The sequence below is a fragment of the Vigna radiata genome, unplaced genomic scaffold (assembly GCF_000741045.1).
Source record: "Vigna radiata var. radiata cultivar VC1973A unplaced genomic scaffold, Vradiata_ver6 scaffold_147, whole genome shotgun sequence".
Classification (NCBI taxonomy): Eukaryota; Viridiplantae; Streptophyta; class Magnoliopsida; order Fabales; family Fabaceae; genus Vigna; species Vigna radiata.
Genome location: NW_014541973.1, coordinates 589,246 through 612,975, shown reverse-complemented (window position 1 = coordinate 612,975; position 23,730 = coordinate 589,246). Strand labels below are relative to the sequence as shown.

General features: G+C 37.7%; 1 protein-coding gene across 1 annotated transcript; it reads left to right on the top strand.

The window, feature by feature from the left end:
* Positions 1 to 10,397: 10,397 nt before the first annotated feature.
* Positions 10,398 to 14,739, top strand: LOC106778676. Its single transcript, XM_022776278.1, has 3 exons — positions 10,398 to 10,815; positions 10,897 to 11,027; positions 12,466 to 14,739. The coding sequence occupies exon 3, from the start codon at positions 12,469 to 12,471 to the stop codon at positions 14,737 to 14,739; it is 2,271 nt and encodes a 756-aa protein (XP_022631999.1). The 5' UTR covers positions 10,398 to 10,815; positions 10,897 to 11,027; positions 12,466 to 12,468.
* The last annotated feature ends 8,991 nt before the right edge of the window (positions 14,740 to 23,730 follow it).

Sequence of the window (23,730 nt, the reverse complement as noted above, 5' to 3'; positions counted from 1 at the left end):
TGTTCCCCAACAACCTAGGGTTTAGTTCACCATAATCATGGTGAATCTAGATGAAAAGTAATGAAAGAATGGAAGAAATAACCCTAAACTTGGTAGATTGGAGCCTAAGCATCCAAGGAACCTCCTCCAAGGTGTGTGGAATAGCTCTGAACGTTTCTCTCTGCCAAAAGATTGAGTTTTGAATCGCATTGGGGCTATATATAGGCCAAAAAGATAACAAAATCTAAGCCAAATAAAAACTGACAACCGCTCAGCCCCTAATTTGGCCGCTCAACGGTTTGCCTTTAATCGTAAAACCGGTCAGTGGCCCATTTTACCGCTCAGCGCTAGTGCCTGGCGCTTAGGTGCAGTTCAGCCCTAGCGGATTTTTACAGCACTTTGTTTTTCTACACTCTGATTGACTTTTCTGCATTCTAGTTGACTTTTCAGCACTGGAACCATTTGATACTTCAATCTTTCTTCTAATTCATTCCAAAAACCTACAAAATTAAGGGAAACCAAGCATAAAACCAAGAAAACCAACTTGGACTCTCTTATTCACTTAATAAAAATGTATGATTTCAAGCTAATTCTAAGCCATAAAGGGTGTGATTTAATATCAAAATTAAGTATGAAAATAACAGTTTTCAACTGTTATCACAACCCCAAACTTAGAATTTTGCTTGTCCTCAAGCAAAACAAGATGTAGCTCAGTTTTCAAACAATAAATACAATGGATTAATACTTTCCAAAACTCTTTCGTCCAAGATAAGTAATCACTCTCAGCTTATCATAAAAATATCAATCAAGATGTATATATGCATTACTTCCATTAAACTCAATATGGTGGTCACATAATCACATTCTTTCCAACAGATGCTATTATCATGAATGACCAATTAACCAAGCACAAATGAAATCATGTATAACTGGAACTACTCAGCCAGAAAAGTGTTTCACTCAAGCACACAGGTGTATATTGAGGTGACTTATTCTCTCTACTATCACAATGTCACACAATTTAACTTTGTCTTTCATTTAACCACAATCAATCATACTCACAAGCAAGTTATCATCACAAGGACTTTTTACAGCTTGTAACGTGGTTGGGCTAAGAAGAAAATTGGTTTTTTCTGGATCACAAAATCCTTGAGTTAAGAGAGTTATTCAACATTCATAGTTCAAGAACAAACTCTCTTTAATAACCAATCTCACTCATCCCCAACTTTTCCTTTTCTTTGCATTGAGCTTTTCTTCTCATTCTATCTTTTCTGTCTTTTTCATCTTTTCATGTTCTGCTCAACACATTAGCTTAATTCTTATCTTTTTTTTTCAACTTTCCCAACAGCCCCAAACTTGAACCTTTATCAATACCACACAATAACTCTCAACTTAACTCAAGGTAAAGATTTGCAAAAGTTTTTCTCTTACTGTTTAAGGCTTAGGTTCAAAAAGGGTAGAACACGTTGTGCTCTTTTTAATCGGGACGAAACTTTTTGCGTTGGCTAAGAAAGGGCTAAATCAAAAATGGCTTTGATCATATGACACATGCAAGAAAGTGATTTAATCATAGAAACCTGGGCAAAGTCATTCATGCTTTCAAAGTAATAGCAATCCTTCAATCAAAAGCTCTGGAGTTCAAAACCTCACATATGCTAATTTCATGTTCCAATACATAGATACACATCCTGCTCAATATCAAAATCATAATCATGCTATCATGCATCTGTTCACACATATTGTGAACCACCAACTGTATATCGCATCTCATATATCATCTCGACATCAATTAATATAAAAGCTTCATCAAGCATACTTATCACAAATCATCATTAACCCATTGCATCAGATATAAGTTTTAAACCAAGTACATCAACACCTATTCTAAAAACAGAAGCAAATATAACATAATTTTAAAAAAATAAGTTTAGAAAACTGGGTTGCCTCCTAGGTAGCGCTTGTTTAACGTCACGAGCCTGACCCAAACCTTTCTAGTACTTGTTAGTAAGTGCATACCTTTCCAACACCCTTCAGTAGGTGTGCTTCCCTGTATCCTTCAGTAGATACCTAAATCTTCTAGCATCCCTTAGTAGATGCTATCCCAGTAGCATTCATCAGGAAATGCTGACAGTGACATCCATCAATAGATGTCTATTCACCGTCCTCTTTCATAACAACATCCATCAGTAGATGTTGTAGAAGCATCCATCAGTAGATCCTATCATCACTGCCATTAGAAGCAACATATAACCTAATAAAAAAAATACTTAAACACACAAAGAAAAATCAAATCCAAATCACACAAAAAATTAAAATTAAAAAGTTAGAAACTAGGTTGCCTCACAACAAGCGCTTCTTTAACGTCATTAGCTTGACCCGGTAAAACCCAAACACCCATTAGTAGGTGTTGATATTCTATGTTGGCGTTCTTCCTTCCTTCATGACACCAACAAAATCTCAAAAATTTCCTTATCACCAACTCTAAGGATTCTCAATCTCAAGAGCACGCTCTGTTTGCTTTGATAATCTTGACAACCCATAACCTATTCTGAAATTTCATTGGTGTGCCATGTTTAGGTTTGTCACTTTTCACATCAGGGTGTTGGTGAACCAATTCTCCTTCCTTATCCGCCTCCTGATGAGCTTGTGCTCCTAATATAAATTTTTATCCTACACACACTAAAGAACACTGCACTAAAGTACAAAAGTAGCCCAAAAAATAAAAACAGAAAAATTAAAACAAAAAAATTAAAACAGAAAAATAAAAACAGAAAGATAAAAACAGAAAAATAAAAACACCCCTCAGTAGGTGTTGATTCTCTTTGCTTGATATTCTTTTCTTTTTCTTCTTTCTGTTGAATTTCTTCAGAAAATTAAGAACACCAAGCACTTGTTTCCATGTTTCAATCATATGAACTTTGTCTCCAATTTCTTGAAGATCTCCATGGAGCACATAAATTTCTTTTCTTTCCTATGATATTTCTCTTGATGAGGAAGGGGTTTTGCATATGATCTTTTCTTCTTTCCTCTCTTCCTCTTCTTCTTAATCTCCTCCCTCAATTTTCTCTTTTTTTCTTTTCTTCTTTTCTTCTTTATTTTCAGATATGTTTTCTTTTTTTCTATTTTCTCAACCACTGCTTTTTCTCCCTCATCATCTTTATATTCCTCAACCAATTTTTCTATTTCTTCTTCCTTTAAATCTCTCTCTATCTTTTCTTCCTCAATCTTCTCCTCCTCTTTCTCCAATTTTTTCTCCTCTATCCTCTTCTCTATCTTTTCCTCATCAACAACCTTATCAATTTGTGTCTCCAAATTCCTGAAGGTAACTTCATAGCTCCATGAATCGTACTTCTTCAAAAATTTGTCAAACTTTTCATTAAGGTTTTGGACTTGTTCTGTCAAATCAACTAACTGATGATATAGTTGTTGATCATCCTCCCACGTTTCTGTTGATAAAGAAAGTTGTTGCTGCCATAAACGTAGTTCAGCTTCCCCAAACGTTTCTTTACGGAAAGAGGATTGTTGCCCAAATTGGCTTCCCAGCAGTGGTTGAATGAGGTTCCCACTAGTGGTTGAAATCATCTTGATAGAATTGAGTGCTTATATAGTCAAATTCTTGTCCATACTGCATTATGCAAACTTTAGGCACAAAACCCTAGAAAACATTAATTAGAACAAAAAATAAAAATAAACATAAAATCAAGTCAAATTTAATTAGTTTACGCTACTAGATAAGTTAAACCACGAGTCCCCGGCAACGGCGTCAAAAACTTGTTAAGTCCCTAACAAGTGTACCAGATCGTTATCAAGTAATAAAATGGGTAAGTCCAAGAATCGTTTCCCAAAGGACTCTTTAGGCCTTAACTTTCGTGTAACCTAATTTCGTAAGACTTGAGAAAAGAATTAAATTTGAGTTTTGAATGCAAAAAGAAAAGTAAACATGCAAATGCAGTGAATCAATTGGCTAAAAGAAAACTATGGATGAATGGAGTTGTTGGGGTTTAAAATTTCATCTTATCCACCCTCTTATATCTACTTTTCTTATCTAATTTGCTTATTTATCATATTGTCATGCAAATTTTCTTGCTCTACCCTTAACCTAATTCCTTGGTGAAAAGAGCCTATTACTAATTACCGGCTTGCTATCCCTAGCCTCCTCTAGTAGTTAATAATGCATGCTGAACAGAAGCAAAATACAATTGATCGTCCTACCCCTATTCCTAGGCGGTATTAGCATAATCAAGGAATTCCCCCCAGTTCATGACATTACTGTATGTTCCCGTATCAATAAAGACAAACGACTTTTACTGAATGAGTTAAATAATAGAAGCATTAAGCATAGGTAAGGAACCCAACAATTGATAAAAGTAAGCATATGCAAGCATATAAAGAAGATAAGAATTTTGATATAAGAGAGTTTCAAAAGATTACATTGTTCCCCAACAACCTAGGGTTTAGTTCACCATAATCATGGTGAATCTAGATGAAAAGTAGTGAAAGAATGGAAGAAATAACCCTAAACTTGGTAGATTGGAGCCTAAGCATCCAAGGAACCTCCTCCAAGGTGTGTGGAATAGCTCTGGACGTTTCTCTCTGCCAAAAGATTGAGTTTTGAATCACACTAGGGCTATATATAGGCCAAAAAGATAACAAAATCTAAGCCATATAAAAACTGACAACCGCTCAACCCCTAAGTGGCATCCAAAATTCCTTTATCTTGCGATTCAAGAAAGATCTACATGAGAATTTTCCAAAAAGGATAATTTTTACGAGCAAATAGAGGTGGTCTGTTTGTTGAAGGCCCTTCACCAAAAGTTTGAAAGTTTGAAACCATCGCCAAGTTTTACAGTCGAATAGAATAAAAATAGAGTCGACTGAATTTTCAAATATTTTATGAAAACTAGCTCTAGTGCCAATTGTTAGGAAACAGGCTGGCTTCGTTTTACACCAAGAAGGGGGGGTGAATTGGTGTTAGTTCAAAAACAAAATATTTTCGCAATCTTGGTATGAAAATTCAAAGCTTTTGATCTTTCCTTGAAATGCAAGTAATGAAAAATTCAATGTAGCGGGAAAACGTAGTTGACTACTAAACAATTAAAGTTGACTAAATTAAAGAGTGCAGGGATAGAGAAAATCAAGCACTGGTTATTACACTGGTTCAGCCAACAATGCCTACATCCAGTGTCCTTTCAATCTTGGAAGCAAATGCACTATAATGGTTGTGATTTTTACAACAAGGAATTTATAGAAGCACCACACAAAAATATAAATCTCCTCTCTAACCTAAACCCAAATATAGCTGCACACAAAACAAGAATTGCAGCAAGAATCCCCTCTTCTGCAATCTGAACCCACGTCAAACAATCCTTAACGTGTAACCAGCACTCTTCACAGGATGCCAAGCCTATCACAGCACGCTTCACAGGTTGCCAAGCCTATCACAACAGACTTGATAGGTTGCCAAGCCTATCACAGCAGACTTCACAGGTTGCCAAACCTTCAGTCAAATACAATAGTCTTCAACGGATGCCAAGCCTGTCAGGATCAAACCAGAAGCACCTTCTTTGTGTAGATGTTGATCAAACAGTATGCGCAAAAGACTCCTCAATCAGAATTTCTCTCAAGAAAGATCACCACCGTCTTCTTGGAGAATTCTTGGAGCTTTCAAATCTGAGAATTTACTCTGAAACAGGACAATGAAAATGTTAGATTACAAAAGTCTTAGAACAATTCGTGTTTTGTCCTATTTATAGTTTTCCTGTCATTCTCAGTCGAATAGCCTATTAAGGCAGTCGATTGTATTAAAACAGTTATAACAGACAGTCAACAAAAATGCTCCTCAGTCAACCAATTCAATGCACATTTAGGACAGTTGACCCAGTCAGTCAATCTTAACTAACTTTTGAAAAATATAGCCGTTGGAGTAAGTAGGCATAACAAAATTCCAAATATAACAACAAAAATACTGTCGACTGACACATGAAAAAATATTTTGAAATTCTTTTCAACTCAAAATCTCATCAAGCATAGGTTCACAAAAACTGTACAAAGATTTTAGCATAGTCGAATCCATTACCAGTGTATTCGACTGAACTAGACCTCTGTCACAAAAAATGTAAGTTCATAAAAATGCTTGTGATCTTTTCTTCAGAAATGTGCAGAAGTAATCAAAATCATTTTATCACACATTTCAATACAAGCATGTTCCATACATATAACACATAATCAATCATAGGAACACACATTGCAAATCAATCAAAACATGTTCAAGAAAAGCATTGTTCAATCCAGTTTAGTATATCAGTTGAACATGTAAACCTGGAACATATGTACTGTTATTAAGCAGTGTGTTGTCATCATCAAAAACCAGTTTGATATAGAGTTTGTGTTGTCAAAAATCTCAACCTTCGCCCTACAAACTCGAGGATACAACTTTAAACCAGCCACATAACATTCTCTGACCGTTTTTTGGTCTGCCCGGATCGTCATCACTCGGCCATTATTGGTCGGGTATCTTAGAGTCAAATGTGGGGTGGATACAATCGCGCCGAATGCATTTAGACAGGGGCGGTCCAATAAGACGTTGTATGAAGTGTTCGCATCCACAAAGAGATCGCGTACTTTCTTCTCTTCGCCCTCCCTGCTAGTTCCTAGGCGTGTACGCAGGTCGACGTATCCTTGAGTGTCTACCCTTTCACCAACAAATCGTACTGTTAGCTCATGAAAGGGTATGATAAGGTCATCAGACAAGTCCATCTGTTGGAAGGTCTTCAAATACAGGATATTAACGAAGCTTCCCTGGTCTATCAAAACTTTGCTGACTTCGTAACGGGCTATCTCCGCGGTGATGACCATGGGGTCGTCTTGCTCGAGGTCTGGTGCATGAAAATCCTCGTCTGTATATGTTATGGGCGGCATCGACTTTCTCTCCATCCGGACATTGTTAACCGACCGTAGTGCTCTAACATGGCGTTTTCTGGCCGAGGAGCACGAACTTCCACTAGCGAAACCCCCTTATATGGTATTGATTCATCCTCGAATCGGACGGTCGCCACTTCTGCTACGACTCCTACTCCTCCGCTTTTCGGATCGGGGGCGATCGTTTCGGTAATAGGGTTGGCGGCTTCCGCCATGATCACGATCGTGCCTGCTCGGTGGGCTTCGTCTTAGGCTTCATTGTCGTTCCGACGATACGACTGGCGAGACAATCCTAACATATTTTTTCAAGTGACCAGGTCTAATCAATTCTTTAATCCGGTCCTTTAGCATGATGCATTCTTTAGTGGTGTGTTCCAGATTCTGATGATATACACAATGTTTGTTATCGTCAGTGCCGGGTGGTGTAGGTCGTTTCTTCAGGGGAGGGATGAGATCTGTGCTGAGAGCCTCTTGCAATATTCGTGCGTAGGGTGCGCTAAGGGGGTGTATTGTTGGAAGTGGGGCCCTTTGGGGACCTCCCTTGGTTTGAAGATTCTGGGCCTTCCAGACTGTCCTTCCGACTTCTTACCCTCCGCCTTCTCCCTAGCCTCCTGAGCTTCCTTCTTGTATGACTGCTTCATTTCCTCCACCCTAACTTCATCAGCCGCTCGCTCTCTCAGTTCTTCCAGAGTTTTTGGGCTTCTTCTGCATATACTTTCTTTGAAAGGTCCCGACCTCAGTGCCGACATTATGTTAAGCCCCCGGCAAATGTACCAGATCGTTATCAAGTAATATATAAACGGTAAGTCCGAGTATCGTTTCCCCAAGGACTCTTAGGCCTTATCTTTCATGTAAATTGATCTTATAAGACTTGTAAAGAAATAAACTTTTGGTTGAATGCAAAGAACGAAAATAAACATGCAAATGCAAGTGATTCAATTGGCAAGGAAAAGATATGGATGAATGGAGTTGTTGAGGTTTACAATTTCATTTTATCCACTCTCTTATATCTACTTGTCTTATTAAATTCGCTTTATTATCTAATTGCCATGCAAACTTTCTTAATCTACCCTAAACCCGATCTCTCAGCGAAAAGAGCCTATTACTAGTTATTGGCATACTATCCCTAGTCTCCCCAAGTAATTAGCAATGGATTATATCACAGAAGCAAAATATAATTGATCGTCCTACTCCTATCCCTAAGCAATATTGCTTATTTAAGGAATTTCCTATCAGTTCATGACTTCCCCGTATGTCCCCGTATCGACAAAGGAAAATATCATCTTACCGAATGAGTTAAACGATAGAAGCATTAAGCATAGATAAGAAACCCAACAATTGATAATAAAAGTATATGCAAGCATATGAATAAAACAAGAATTTAAATATAAGAGAGTTTCAAAAGATTACATTGTTCCCCAACAACAAAGGTTTTAGTTCACCATGGACATGGTGAAACTAGATGGAATTTAATGAAAGAATAAAAGAGTAAACCCTAGATTTGATAAATTGGAGCCTAAGCATCCAAGAAACCTTCTCCAAGGAGTTTAGAATAGCTCTGGACTTCTCTGCTTTCCAAAAGAATACTTTGAAGATCGCACTGGGCTATTTATAACGCATAAAAGTAATAAAATTTAAGCCCAAGCCCAGCAGACAATCGCTCAGCGTCAAATTTAACCGCCCAACACTTTCTCTCTAATCGCGCCACCACTAAATGGTCGATATCACCGCTCAGCGGTTTGCCTCTTAATCGCCTGGACGCTCAGCGTCACCGCTTGAGCGAGAGGCAGAGACTGCACCCTCGCGTCCAGCACTCAATGCTGGATTCTGACGCTGAGCGGTGCATTGATTATTCTTTTCTTCCTTTTTCTCCTTCTTCCTTGAGTCTAAGTCCTTCCTACTTCACTTCCAACTTTAATTCTCATCAAAACCCTGCAAACAAGCATAATATCTCTAAAAACAGCTTTTGACTCTCATGTGACTCAACTAAGTGTTTTACTTGATTCTAAGCTCATTCTAAGCTATAAAGGGTGTGTTTTGATATCAAATTTAAGCTTGAAAATAACGGTTTTTAGACCGTTCTCACAACCCCAAACTTAGAACTTTGCTTGTCCTCAAGTAAACAAAACAAAACTTGGCTTTCCACGTTTTCATCAAAATAGTTCAATATTCTTAAAATTCATTTTTCTCACAACAATACTTACTCAATTCAGATTTTCAGTGGAATCTTATCAAGATGCATGCATGCTTTCAAATCAATTCAGTTCACATGATCACATATTTTCCAACAGATGTTTCACTTATGAATGTCGGTACCAGCGGGGTATGGTTTCAAGAGTATAACGCAGCGGAATAAAACTTAGAGTAGTAGAAAAGTGTGTCGGTCACCATTTTAAAATAAATTGGCCCGTTTTAGAAAATTAATTTTCTTTCAGAAAATTTATCAAACAATTAATATGCGTAAAATGTAATGAGTGTAGGAAATAGAAAAATAACACAAGTATTTTTATACTGGTTCGATTCAACAGAATCTACGTCCAGTCGTTAATCACTGTAAAGAGTGATTAACAATTCCTTTAAAAAATATTTCACATATTACAATAGACAGTGAATAAGAACTGATAAAAATAAACCTTCCTTTAACGAACGAACCGGAAGAAAAACACTCAGCCAACTCGAAGAGAACCACTCCGGCAATCGACCAACGATTCGCGAGCTTCTCCTATTCACGAGACCAGGCAGAGCACCTTGCTAACTGGAAGAGAGCTTGCTCCGACTATCGACACACGAAACGCGAGCCTCTCCTATTCACGAGACCAAGCAAGGGAACTTTGAACAAGCTTCTGAGAACTTCCTCTGACAAACAGTATTCTACTAAGCTTTCAGTTCAAGAACGTTGCTTCTCAATTTCACAGAAACCCAATATATAGCCATCAGCTCTGAATATTAAAAGTCAGGTCCCAACTGCCACGAATAATCGATTATTGTAAGTGATAATCGATTATTCAAGTCCGTTACAGGTTTTTCAAAAAGTGATAATCGGTTATATGAGGTGATAATCGATTATTCCTGAATGACTTGTGATAATCGATTATTGCTTCTTGATAATCGATTATTGTAGTTAAAAATGTAAATTTTACAAAGTTTATAAGACTTTCCTACTACATTTAATTTCTACAAATTGCTTTTAAATAATTTTAGATTCTTCTTCAACTATGTCTTCTTGCAGCATCATCAAAACAAATGTCTTCAAGATTTACCAATATTCCTTATTGGTAACAATGAATGATCAATCAAATAAGCATAGATATAAACATGGAATTTATCAATTCTTTCCAAGCAAGTGTTTCACTCAATCACTCAAGTGTTTAAGAGGGTACTACAACTCTCTACTATTCACATGTCACCTGAAACAAAATTGCCCTTCATCTAATACAACCAACATTCTCACATGCAAATGCCATCACAAGGAAATTTTCCAAGGCTTATAACAAGGTTCACTACAAGAAAATCATATATTTCCGGTGGATATTTACCGAAGGAAGTATTTCAACGGTAATTTTGATTTACCGAAGGATCTTTCGACGGATATTTAGGTGTAACATTATCGAAGGATTTGGTTCGCCGGTAAAGGCATTGTTATGGTTAGAGGTCATTATCGAAGGATTTGGGCCGCCGGTAAAGGGTCAGGAAATATAATTAAACATTGCAGAAGGGTGATTCTCCCTCTCGAGTGACAGAAGCCAGAGACACCTTTAGAAGCATTTAGAACCCTTCTTCTTTGGAACTCATCTTCGAGTGTGCACATCTCTTCCTTCGCAGAGTCTCGGATTCCTGCAGATTCAGTGCGTGTGAGGTATCAGATTCCTGTGGCTGTTAGTGGATGGTCGTCCAATCCACCATCGTTCGCGGCCAGTGGTAAGTGTATCCTTGTCCGTCTTTTTCCCCCATTTTCAGAATAAACTTAGTGGAAGTGTTGATTGGTGTCTCAAACCTCAGGAAAAGTCCTAAAACCCTGTTGCATTGTGGTGCGTGAAAGACGAATCTTGAACTGGAATTTTGAGAAGGTCAAACCCGCTGCTGAGGAGGTCTTGCAGGTGGTGCCTTGCTTTTGCTTCTCCCGTTAATCTGTAAGCTTATTGTCTTCCAATTTTCCTTCTCAAGTTTGATTTTAGGTTTCACTGTTTGCATCTTTATATTCTCCTAGGTCAATTGTGATATGGGTTGGGGCATTTGGGGGTGAGGGAATTTTAGGGCTTTGAATCGAGCCACAGAATTTTGTCCAGACTTAATTTTAGCAATTTCGTGTTTTTATTATTTTTATAATTTATACCAACAAAAGAATTGAAACGAAAAGAAATTGTGGAGAAAGGGGACAATGAAATAGAAGGGCATTGGTGGCATTGTCATTGCTACTAGAAAGAGCAGCTTCAATTTGGTGCAAGGTGTTGCAGAGGTGGTTGTTGATGGCCGTCACACTTGAGAGGTTTAGCTTTGGAGAAGGGACTATGCTGGCGAGAACTTGCAGCCCCATGGTTAGGAGGCAACTTGAGTTAAGAGATGGAGACTCTGAGTTGAACTCCAATGTCATAATAATTACTGTAACTATTTTTATATCAAAATGCTCCTTTATACGTTATGACTTCTTGATTGCATAAGTACATAATACTAAAAACTATGTAGTAATAATATAAACTTGTGAGTAAGGGAAAAACTATTTAGCCGTGTCTTTTTAAATTGATATTGTATAACATTACAGTTATTGAGATTGAAAGATGTTATAAAAATTATTCAATCAATCAGTTTGAAATAAGTAAATATATATATATATATATATATATATATATATATATATAGGTTTATTTATTTTTAAAGGGAAGACCTTAAGAGTACTTTAGTCCTTATACAATTATGGTCGGTGCAACTCTGTTGCAGCTTTAGCTCTACATTCTGGGATGACTTGCTTGCTACCACCATGTGTGTAATAACCTAAGGTTTAAAATACAAAACCTTAGCCAGTATTATTATATAACTAGTTAAGTTATCAGTTCTTAAAATTGAAGTTTCATTTGAAGGGGATTCATAGTATGGAAGTAAAGTACAGGTTTTGGAAACAATATCTAAGTTGCCTTTGAAAATGAAAATGAAACTGCGTTTTTTGTGTCTTATTTGTCTTTGACTTTCCATTTGGCTGGAATATGAATTTGCTTGGTTGCTCTTCAAAATTCATCGTTTCCAAGTTGCCAAATGAATATTCATGGTATCTAAGTTGATGTATATATTGTATGTTCATGTATATTGTAATAAGATGTCTCCCCCAACTTAGAACCAACAAACGGGAGCTTCAGTAGTAAAAAGTTGTCTCCTCCAACTTTAATACATAGGCCCTTAGGATGTGTAAGGTATTTCAAGACTTAGGACATCTCTTTGCATACACTTATTGTATGCTTATGACAGTAGTATTCAAATTGCCTTCCATGTTCGACTTAAGTAGTAATAGGTTTATTACTTATGTCACATGGAGTGTTTCTATTTTACCTAAGTTTTTCGTTGTTTGGCTTGTCACAGAACATGGCCCATTTTCCCAACCACCGAGGGTGGANGTACGANCGTTNTTATAGCGGAAGGAGAGGTTTAAAAGAAGCTTTTGTCATCGGAGTTGAAGAGTTTATCGAGACGGCTCGACAATGTCAATATTATGCAATTGATGGAGGGATTCGATGTCCATGCTTGAAGTGTGAATGTACACGAATTTTGGAAGATCAAGAAGTCAAAGTTCACCTTTACAAGAAAGGTTTCATGCCAAATTACAAGATTTGGACATTACATGGAGAAGAAATACCTTCTACCTCGACTGNTGGCAATAATTGCTTCGCTTCAGGTTCAAACACTTTTGTACGTACTAATGAGATAGATGACATTAATCATATGCAAGAGATGGTTAACCATGCTCTTGGTCGACATGGACAGGAAGAAGCGTATGATTGTCTTGATGAGGAGTCTCCAAATGAGACGACTCAACGGTTTTATAATTTATTGACAAAGGCAAATAAACCTGTATTTGAATGGTTAACAGAGTCAAAATTGTCAGCGTGCCTTCAAATTATGGCTTGTAAATCTAATTGGAATGTTCCCAATCAAGCCTTCGACTTCATGAAAAAGTTCTTTTTAAGGTTGACACCACCAAACAATTNTTTGCCAAAGAATTTTTATGAAGCCAAAAGTTGTGTTTCAAAGTTGGGATTGGAAACAAAGAAGATCGATTGTTGTTTGAATGGATGTATGCTTTTCTATGACAACGAGAATGGGAAAAATGATGCATCGTTGGTCGAGTGCAAGTTTTGTGGCCATCCTCGATTTCAGACATTGCATCCAGGACGGAGGCAAGGAAAACCGATTGCATTAAAGTCCATGTTCTACTTGCCGATCATTCCAAGATTACAAAGAATGTTCGCCTCAATGCAAACAACACAACACATGACTTGGCATGATGGTAACAAAATTGAAGGAGTGTTGTGTCATCCTTCTGATGGTGAAGCTTGGAAGCACTTCAATCGTAAACATCCATCCTTTGCTAGTGAACCTCGTAACGTGCGACTTGGTCTATGTTCAGATGGGTTTACACCTTACATTCAAGCGTCCGCATCACCATATTCATGTTGGCCGGTGATTGTCACCCCCTACAATCTTCCGCCTGAGATGTGTATGACAAAACCTTACATGTTTTTAACGTGTATAATTCCAGGTCCATCTAATCCCAAGGCATCCATTGATGTTTATTTGGAGCCATTGATTGATGATTTGAAGAAGTTGTGGAGTGGTATTTGGACATATGATGTTAGTAGGAAGCAAAATTTCTTGATGAGAGCAGCTTTGATGTGGACTATTAATGACTTCCCCGCATATGGCATGTTATCTGGTTGGAGCACGCATGGTCGGTTAGCTTGTCCACATTGCATGCAACACACAAAGTCATTCTTTTTGACTTATGGTCGCAAAAATTCTTGGTTTGACTGTCATCGAAGGTTCTTATGCAGTGATCACCCATTTAGGCGAAACAGGAAAGCTTTTCGCAAAGGACAAGTTGAAACAGATATGGCCACCACTAAGGTCACTCCATCTCAAATCTGGACTAAAGTCGAACATCTTCCAAAAGTGACTGAAAGTGGTTTCATTAGGATTGAAGGGTATGGGGAATGGCATAATTGGACTAAGAGGAGCATTTTTTGGGATCTNCCATATTGGAAAGATAATTTGCTAAGACATAATCTAGATGTCATGCATATAGAAAAAAATTTCTTTGACAACATCTTTAATACAGTTATGAATGTTAGTGGAAAGACCAAAGATAATGAAAACGCACGAAGAGATTTATCTTTATATTGTTCACGAAGAGACTTGGAGTTGAAGGCACTAGATAACGGGAGNACACTGAAACCAAANGCNAATTACACGTTAACAAAAGAGGAGGCCAGAATAGTATGTCGATGGCTAAAGGACCTTAGAATGCCAGATGGTTATTCTTCAAACCTTGCTAGATGTGCTAATATTGAAAAAGGAAGCATTCAAGGTATGAAGAGTCATGATTGCCATGTATTTATGGAGACATTAATCCCTATTGCATTCAGTTGTTTGCCAGTGCATGTCTTAAATCCACTCATAGAAATTAGTCACTTCTTTAAAGATTTGTGCTCCACGACGCTGAAGGCAGATTCACTGGCAAAGTTGGAGGAAAATATTCCAATCATTCTTTGCAAATTAGAAAGAGTACTCCCCCCTGCATTCTTTGATTCAATGGAACATCTTCCAATTCATCTTGCTTATGAAGCATGGCTTGGTTGACCTGTGCAATATAGGTGGATGTATCCATTTGAAAGGTTTATGGGAGAATCAAAACGTTCAGTTAAGAATAGAGCGAGAGTCGAAGGATCAATCTGTGCAGCTTACTTACATCGTGAGACGACATACTTTTGTTCACATTATTTCAAGAACTTCATGTTGTCATCCAACAATGTTAGGAATGAAACACAATGCCAAAACAAAACATCTCACTCAACATTGTCTGTGTTTTGACAACTTGGCCGTCACGCAGGCAAGGAGAAGACTCATTGGTTGAATGATGCTGAATTCAACTCTGCGCATGTTCATGTCTTGATCAATTGTATTGAAGTTAAACCCTACCTTGAGTATGTCCTCATCCCTTTTCTAAACTTTCTAATGCTTACATTTCTATACTCACTTATTGTCTTCATCATATTGAACAGCTCGTTTGTTGTGGCTGAGCATATTCCAGAAGGAAGTGCTTCTGCCCTAATTCACTCCGAGTTTCCGAATTAGTTCAGATATCAAGTATGTACATGTTTCGTGCAATTCATTTAGATGTATTACTACACTTCATATGACCTGATATTGTGCCAGTAACTTCCGGATGTATTAATAGACTTCATGTACAGGTTTATAATCAGCCTTTAAGTCCAACAATTCAAGATTTAAGGTATTTGGCAAATTAGCCCATGAGATGTGTCAAAGAGTGGAAAACACCTACTTTGCCAATGGGTACAAATTCCACACACATGCATGGTCCCAAAGAAAAAAAACAACTAATTGTGGTGTGTATGTCAAGGGAATCACAGATGGTGGTTACGATGACTTTTATGGGATAATACAAAAAATATATGAGTTGGAGTACAACACTTCTACCTCTCCAAAGACAGTGGTTCTTTTTTATTGTGAATGGTTTGATCCTTCTAGAAGTGGTAGAAGAATGGATCCTAGGTATAACATTGGCGAATTGCACATGAGTTCACGATACCGACCGTTTGATCCATTCATTTTAGCAAGTAATGTTAGACAAGTTTATTATGTCCCATATCCACCATTTCATAGCATCGAAAAACGTGGTTGGTCTATTGCAATACAAACCAAGCCCAGGGGTCATATTGACTCAAATGATGTTGAAGAAGACATTGCCTACCAAGTTGACGAAATGTCACATGATATTGAACATATTGAACTTGAACGTGTACTAGGATTGCAGGACCCTAAGAAGAAGAAGAAGAAGAAGAAGAAGAAGAAGAAGAAGATGATGATGATGATGATGATGATGATGATGATGATGATGATGAAGATTGATTTATACACATATATTGTGCTTTATATTGTGGTTATTTTGAAACATGATGTAATTTTGATTTAATTTTGAAAAATGATGGTTATTCATTTGTTGTGGCATGACTACGTTATTTAACTTGATTTCAATCATAATTCATTTTATTGCAGTAATGACAGGAGAACGACTATCAAATCCTGATAAAGGAAAGGCTGTAGCAAAAACTAAGAAGAAACGAAAGGCAAAATATATCCTTAAGATTCCTTCATCTATTGCAGACCGTCATGTTCATTCCACACCCTCAGATGCTACAGACCGACATGTTCTTTCGACACCCTCACATGATGCAGACCGTCATGTTCTTTCCACACCACACCCTCCTATTAATCCCTTACAAAAACTTGCTATTTTATCCACACCAGACCCTGTGGTACAGCCAACACAAGATCCTACTAGTCTTCCTCCACCTGCATTTCTTGGAACATAGATAGATTCTTCTTCTATGCCCTCCTCATCGTCCATACCGCCATCTGATGGTTGTCCCACACCATCTATTGATCACGATTCGGCTGGTGAAGATGGTGATGACCCTGCTCCTGCTGATCGACCGATGATTGAACCTTATGGGAAAGGGTAACACGGAACCAAGTTTATTACTAAATTGTTTTACATTAATTGTTTAAGTTATCGTTAATTTAAATGACTTTGATGTATTTATATGCAGGTTTGTGCCATCTAGAGTTGCTTCTCAGGCCATAACAAGGTCTATTAAGCAACAATTTCTACAGTCGTGGCCAACATGGGGAACAATACTCCCTGATGACAGAAAACCATTTTGGAAGCGATTTAAGATTAAAGGAAATCAACTTCCTTTTGTTATTTAACATTCATTATTAACATTAATTGTGTACCAACACATATAGTAATTTACATAATTTTTATATGACTTGTTGTCACAGATGAAGGTTCACTGGTTACCTCAACATGAAGTTCAAATTCAGCGGAATTTCCATTCGAAGGCATCTCATAGGCTTTCTGAGATGTTTCGAGAAGCAAGGATAGCAGGAGAACGCCTGTATTGGATTGGGGAGCAAAAAGGCTTTTGATTTTTGAATTGATATTACATCTGCTCCCTGTAATATGAAGTTAAAATCTGTAACTGATGGATGTTTTGAAAACTTTGAAATAGGTAACTTGGAATGCAAGGTAAACCGAGAGGAAGAATCCTGCTCACAGATGCAGAAATCAATCTTGTTGAACAGCAAGTTTACAAAGTTCTGGAAAAAGATGAATAATCAAGACCATTCTGCTGATGCCAAGAAAGTCAAGAATAAAAAAGAACTGATCATGATGGCAAAATCCCGGATAATCAAACTTGATCTGGAACAACAGTTCAAAAGTCCCTCTTGGTACCTTGACAACGGCTGTTCGAGACACATGACTGAAGATCCTACAAAATTTTTAGATATTTCATACAAGGCTGCTGGTCATGTAACATATGGTGATAACAACAAGTGAAGGATCATCGGTATAGGTAAAATAAAAACTCCTTCATCTTATGAAATTAAAAATGTGTTGCTTGTTGAAGGGTTAAAACAAAATCTGCTCAACATCAGTGAACTGTGTGACAAAGGACTGAAGATCACCTTCGAACCCAAATACTGTTTGATTAGCAATGGGGGCAACAAATGAGTTACTACTTGTGGGAAAAATGGTGAACAACATCTACCTAATCGACTTCACGGATAATGCATTCGAATCTTCTGTATGCCTGATGACCAAAGAAGAAGATGTATGGCTATGTCATAAGAGATTGGCTCACATCAGTATGAGTCAACTGAACAAGCTCGTTTCTAAGAAACTGGTGAATGGCCTACCTAAGATCCGATTCAAAACTGTCAGGTTATGTGATGCTTGCCAAAAAGGGAAGTTAAGCAAACAACCATTCAAGACTAAGAGCGAGATGTCAACCAAAAATCCTCTGCAACTGCTTCACATGGATCTATTTGGACCATCCAGAACAAAAAGTCTTGGAGGTAATTCATACGGACTAGTTATTGTAGATGACTTTTCAAGATATACTTGGACTTATTTCATTACAGCCAAGAATGATGCACTTAAAGTATTCAAGAGATTTCTCGCTGCCATTAATAATGAAATGGATCTCAAGATGAAGGTTATTCGTAGTGACCATGGAGGAGAATTTCAGAATAAGGATTTTGATGAATATCTAGCTGAAATGGGAATCACACACAACTTCTCTGCACCCAGAACACCACAGCAAAATGGAGTGGTGGAAAGAAAAAATAGAGCACTTGAAGAATTGGCAAGGTCAATGCTGAATTATAGGGACATGTCAAAGTACTTCTGGGCAGATGCAGTAAGCATAACTTGTTATGTACTGAACAGAACAATCATCAGGTCCATACTGAAATTAACACCATATGAATTACTGAGTGGAAGAAAGCCAAGTATTTCACATTTGAGAATCTTTGGAAGCAAATGTTTTGAATTGAATAATGACAAAGAGAATCTTGGAAAGTTTGAGTCAAAAGTTGATGAAGCAATTTTCATAGGATATTCCTTGAACAGTAAGGCATAATGTGTATACAACAAGAGAACTATGAATGTGGAGGAATCAATTCATGTTGCGTTTGATGAGTTCATCATGAATCCAAGTCATTCTAAACAAGTCAGGAACTCTGTCAAAGAAGACGAGAGCACAATTGATGAAGAAGGTCCTGAGGAAGTGATGGGTTGTCGCAGCCCATGCAAATTTAATGTGCAATTAGAAATGCAGTATAACTAGGCAATGACTCCTAGGTCGTCTCTCAAGGACCAAATGTGGTTCGAGGATTAGGNCAAACACGAAGTGGGGGGGGGGGTTTGAAAGTGTTTTTGCGATTAGAAATTAACTAAATTAAAACTGAAAATTAAATACAAGCAAACATACTTGAAAACATTAAAATAACTGAACAAAGCATGAAGACCGAACGGTCCTACAAATGACCGAACGGTTCTACATTGAGACCGAAAGGTTCTACATTGAGACCGAACAATCTCTAAAGCAAGTGGGGAAAATTAAAATGCATGAAGAGAAAGAGGCCAACCATAATAGACAACATAAGGCACATAAACGCTTCAGCAAAATGAAACATAATGCAGCGAAAATAGTAAATTGCAATACTTAAACTACTAAATTAAATGCATATTGCAGCTGGAATAAGAAAGAAATGCTTAAAACGTCGTGCAACACTTTTCTAAAAGAAAGGAATTGAATGAAATTGATAAAGGAGGTGAACAACATGCAGCTTAAAATAAAAATCAGCTTAAAATAAAGTAAATTGTTGAGTAGCAACTCCCTTTAATGCGTGATACCTCTAGCTAAAATTAAAGCAACGTTTCTTTCAAAGTAGAAAAATCAATCTTAATAAAACCCATCCCGAGGCCGTGACTCCATTCTCCAAAACTGAATGCCAAATGTAAATTCATTGCATGTATTATAAAATAAACTTTGGTTCCAGCCAGAAGAAAAAAAAACGAGATTCTTCTAGAGTTCTACATTGCAACAGTAACCTAGTGTTTTTTCTAAGATGAAAGATGAGTGGTCACGTCCCAGTCTGGCGGCTGTTGCTTGAAAATTCCAAATAAAAAATAACCTATCCCGTGGCTCTGTACGTGTCTCATGTGGGGTGTGAGTATTGCAACTTCTTTGCTGGCTGCACCCTCCAAATCGAATTACACACCTCTCTTCATTTACGGCTGCAGTTGGATGCTTCATTTCTTCCAAGCATATACCTCTCCTAGTGTGGGCTGCAACAATCTCCCAAGCTGCTAGAAGCATGTAAATGTTGGACTTGAAGTGTGGGCAGCAACCTGCTGGACAGCTCCTTCTGAAGCTTGACTGGGCCGTGATGAAAAAGAATGAGCTGCACCACTTCAAAGCTGGACCGTTCTCAAGTGGGGCGTTTCTTCTGGATGGGTGTTGCACGTTCCCTACAGTTCACGTGCTGGACTGTGGCTGCAACTGGATATGCAGCTGTGCGTGGAGGTGAATGGTGGGCGGCTGATCGTGTGGTCTTGCTTGACCTTCTTGGATGCTGGACCGCTTGGAGAAATATGGATGAGAGCTGCTTGATCAGGCCTTGTAGGATGAAGTTGTCCAAAACCGTGAGGGCTGCTGGGCTCCTTGCTGGATATTGCTCAACGTGCAGACCATGTGTTGCTGCACTGCTGCGTGTGTGTTCTAAAGCAAGCGCAATAACACTTTTCAATCGCGCACCCCTCCAGCTATGACACCATCTACGTGAGTTTCCAACTTTGCAGGCCGTGAATTGTGTCAACGAATGCTTGCTCGATGCACCGTCCATTTAATTAAATCAACATTCATAAGTAGCATGCTTTTCTTTTATATGTTAACGTGGGCCGAGAAGATTCTTGGAGGCTGCTGCACCTCTTCAAATGAATCTAGCAGCATCTATTGGACAAATGCTGGACATCTCCATGCACTTGGGCTGCACATTTGAAATATGGACTTGCATGGTTGGAGGCCGAGAGCTTACGGGAGGTGTTCATGGGCTGTGATGTTTCCTTTCAGCCTAAGGGATGTTGCAGTTTGTGTGCTTGGCTTCTTCTTCTCCAAGCTGCTAGGTTGAAGATGAATGGGCTGCTGGTTGAAGAAATTGAGTGTAGGCCGTGAGGTGGCGTGCTGATGTTGCAGCATCTGCTGGATTTTATTTTGTTGGACCGTGAATGTGGGTGTGTGTGGTGCAGGCCGCGATGTTTCCAACCATTGAAAATCAAAAGTAAATAAACTTGTTCTAGTAGCAGGAACGTGACGATGGCATAGAGTGGACCGTGGCATCATCTCCTTTCATTCAATGTAAAATGGAATATGTTTTTTAGTGGGCTGTGGTGTGCATTTTCTGTGTGCCATTCTAGTAATATTGCACTCCTACAATCTGTGACAACCACTTCTTTATCTAGATGTCACCCCCTTTTTCAATGTTTGCACCCTCTTTTCATAAGCCCAAGGAATAAAATGACCATAGTGCCCTCCTTCTTGAATACACTTGTTTTATGGAGAGTCTTGAATTGTGTGACAACTCTCATTATGTCCAAAACTATATTTCGAAAATTTTTCCTGAAAATTATAATGCAAGTAATTAGTTCAGAAAATTCAAATTAGCGAAAATACGAATTTCTGACCAAATTAAGCAGAATTAGGAAAAACGGGGAATAACGGACAATTAAGCACAATTCCATGATTTATTTAAGTGCAATAAACTAAGTAAAGTAGAGAAAATATTGACTCATCAGGAAGTTACTAAGAAAGAAGATGAAGCAGGACAAGTAGAATCTCCTAAATTTGAGTCGATTAAAACATTGAAAGTACCAAGAAATGTCTCAACTGAAAATGTTATTGGTGACATGTCAAGAGGGGTATATACAAGAAGACAATTAAACAAGTACTGCATGAACGTTGCCTTTGAATCCAAAATTGAGCCCAAGAAAATTGAGGAAGCATTGAGTGATGAAAATTGGATGATAGCTATGCAAGAGGAGCTGAATCAGTTTACAAGGAATAATGTGTCACTACAAGAAAAAAAGTCATTATCTACAGCCCAAATCCGTATATAAAGCCCAAAATCCGTATATAACTGTCGGTTATATACGGCTTATATACGGACAAAAATCCGTATATAAAACCCTCGTAGGTAAATTTATATACGGAAATATCCGTATATAAGTTATATACGAAAATATCCTTATATAAGTTATATACGGAAATATCCGTATATAAGTTATATTTGGAAATATCCGTATATAAATTATATACGGATATATCCGTATATAAGTTATATACCGAAATATCCGTATATAATTTATATACGGAAATATCCGTATATAATTTATATACGGTTATATCCGTATATAAGTTATATACGGTTATATCCGTATATAAGTTATATACGGTTATATCCGTATATAAGTTATATACGGGTATTTCCGTATATAACCTATATACAAATATTTCCGTATATAAGATATATATACAGCAACTGAGTTTTGTTATGCATAGACGTTTCCCCAGCTAGTTTGAGCAAGAATATTCAATATTCACAATTCATATATGATTTAACACTCACAATCAGACCAGACCTTGGTATTCAACACTCAGAATCAGACCTAGATATTCATCATTGACAATCAGACCTGGATATTCAACATTCACAATCAAACCTAGATACTCAACATTCACAATCAGACCTGCATGCTCAAAATTCACAATCAGATCTGGACATACAAATAAGTTTTTGCCATTCATAATATTTGTTTACATCAATATAATTATAACATTAAACATGAATTAAAACACCTGTTTAAGTTCATCAAGTGGTTCTAGCTAGTATCTAAATAAGTTCAACAGTAGGTAATGGAAATAAGTTGTGTAAAAATGCCTAATAATCCATATATCTATTTCCATCTGGTGGTGGTGGCTGATCCGGTGATTGGTGGTCCTGTAGTTGTTGTTCCGGTGGTTGCTGGTCCGGTGGTTGTTAGTTCTGCAGCTTGTTGTTCTGTTTGGACATCATTGGGTGCTTGAGTTTGAGTTGGAACATTTTGGACGTTTAAAAAGTCTTGTGCAGCTACGGCTGCCGAAGGCAGAAGGAATGGCACTTGTAACTTTTCAAGCTACTGACCATATTGTTGTACCTGCGATCTGAGGTTAATAATTTCCTCTGAATTTTGTTGTTGAGTGGAAGAAGATGCCTGTGTCTGTTGGACGTAACTATCGACACAGTCATCTTGGGAACTGACATTTCAAATCCCGTATACACGTCCCTTGTATTTTCCACCAGCAGCCTATAACCAACATTGGTTTCTCAATCTGTCCTCTTCGGCAGGATCTAGAGGACTACTTGCTGAGGCACCAACAGATGCATTCTCAGATCTTATTTGAGAAAACTTTGCTACAAATTGTTCCTGTTAATACAATAAATATNATCAATAAACATAAGNTTTAAAAACTGACAATGTATAATGTGATAGAGTTAGTAGAAACTTACATGGGTCCGCCTAGACCTTTCGTCCACAAATTCCCCCGTTGATTGACGAATATGTGTTTGCTGAAATATTTCATCAACATGCACAGACCGACCAAGCTCCTGTGACTGCAAATATAATGAGTTGTTAATATCAATTTTTGTAAAGCTTATGATTACAAATTTAAGAAATAAAATGTACAAGTTACATACCAAACGAATAGCATGCTCATGCACACTAATAGATCCTCCTGTGTGCAAACAACCACCCTTTTGAGATGTGCGATTCTTCTTAGCTGTTTCACACTTTTTTCTATATAGTGGCATGTTCCACTTTTCCAGAAGAGCATTCCAAGTATAATCTCCCAGCCAATTAGGTCTTTTTCCTAGAGTTCTAGCTTTTTTATACATCTCTGAGAGTCTATGAGATGCCTTGGTTTGAAATTTTTTTTTTAACTTTTCCTCATCTTCAGGGTTCCATGAAACCTTTCTCTGTTATATATTAGAAAGAATAGTGAGAATAGCTAGTGAGATGGTTTGGCTTGGTGTGTGATGGTTATAGTGAGAATGAAGAAGAATAGGAGTAAAGGAGAGAATGAAGGTATAATAAATATTCTCCATTGTGTACTACAAAGACAGTAACCCAAACATTATAAATCAAGTACCTTAAACCGGTCG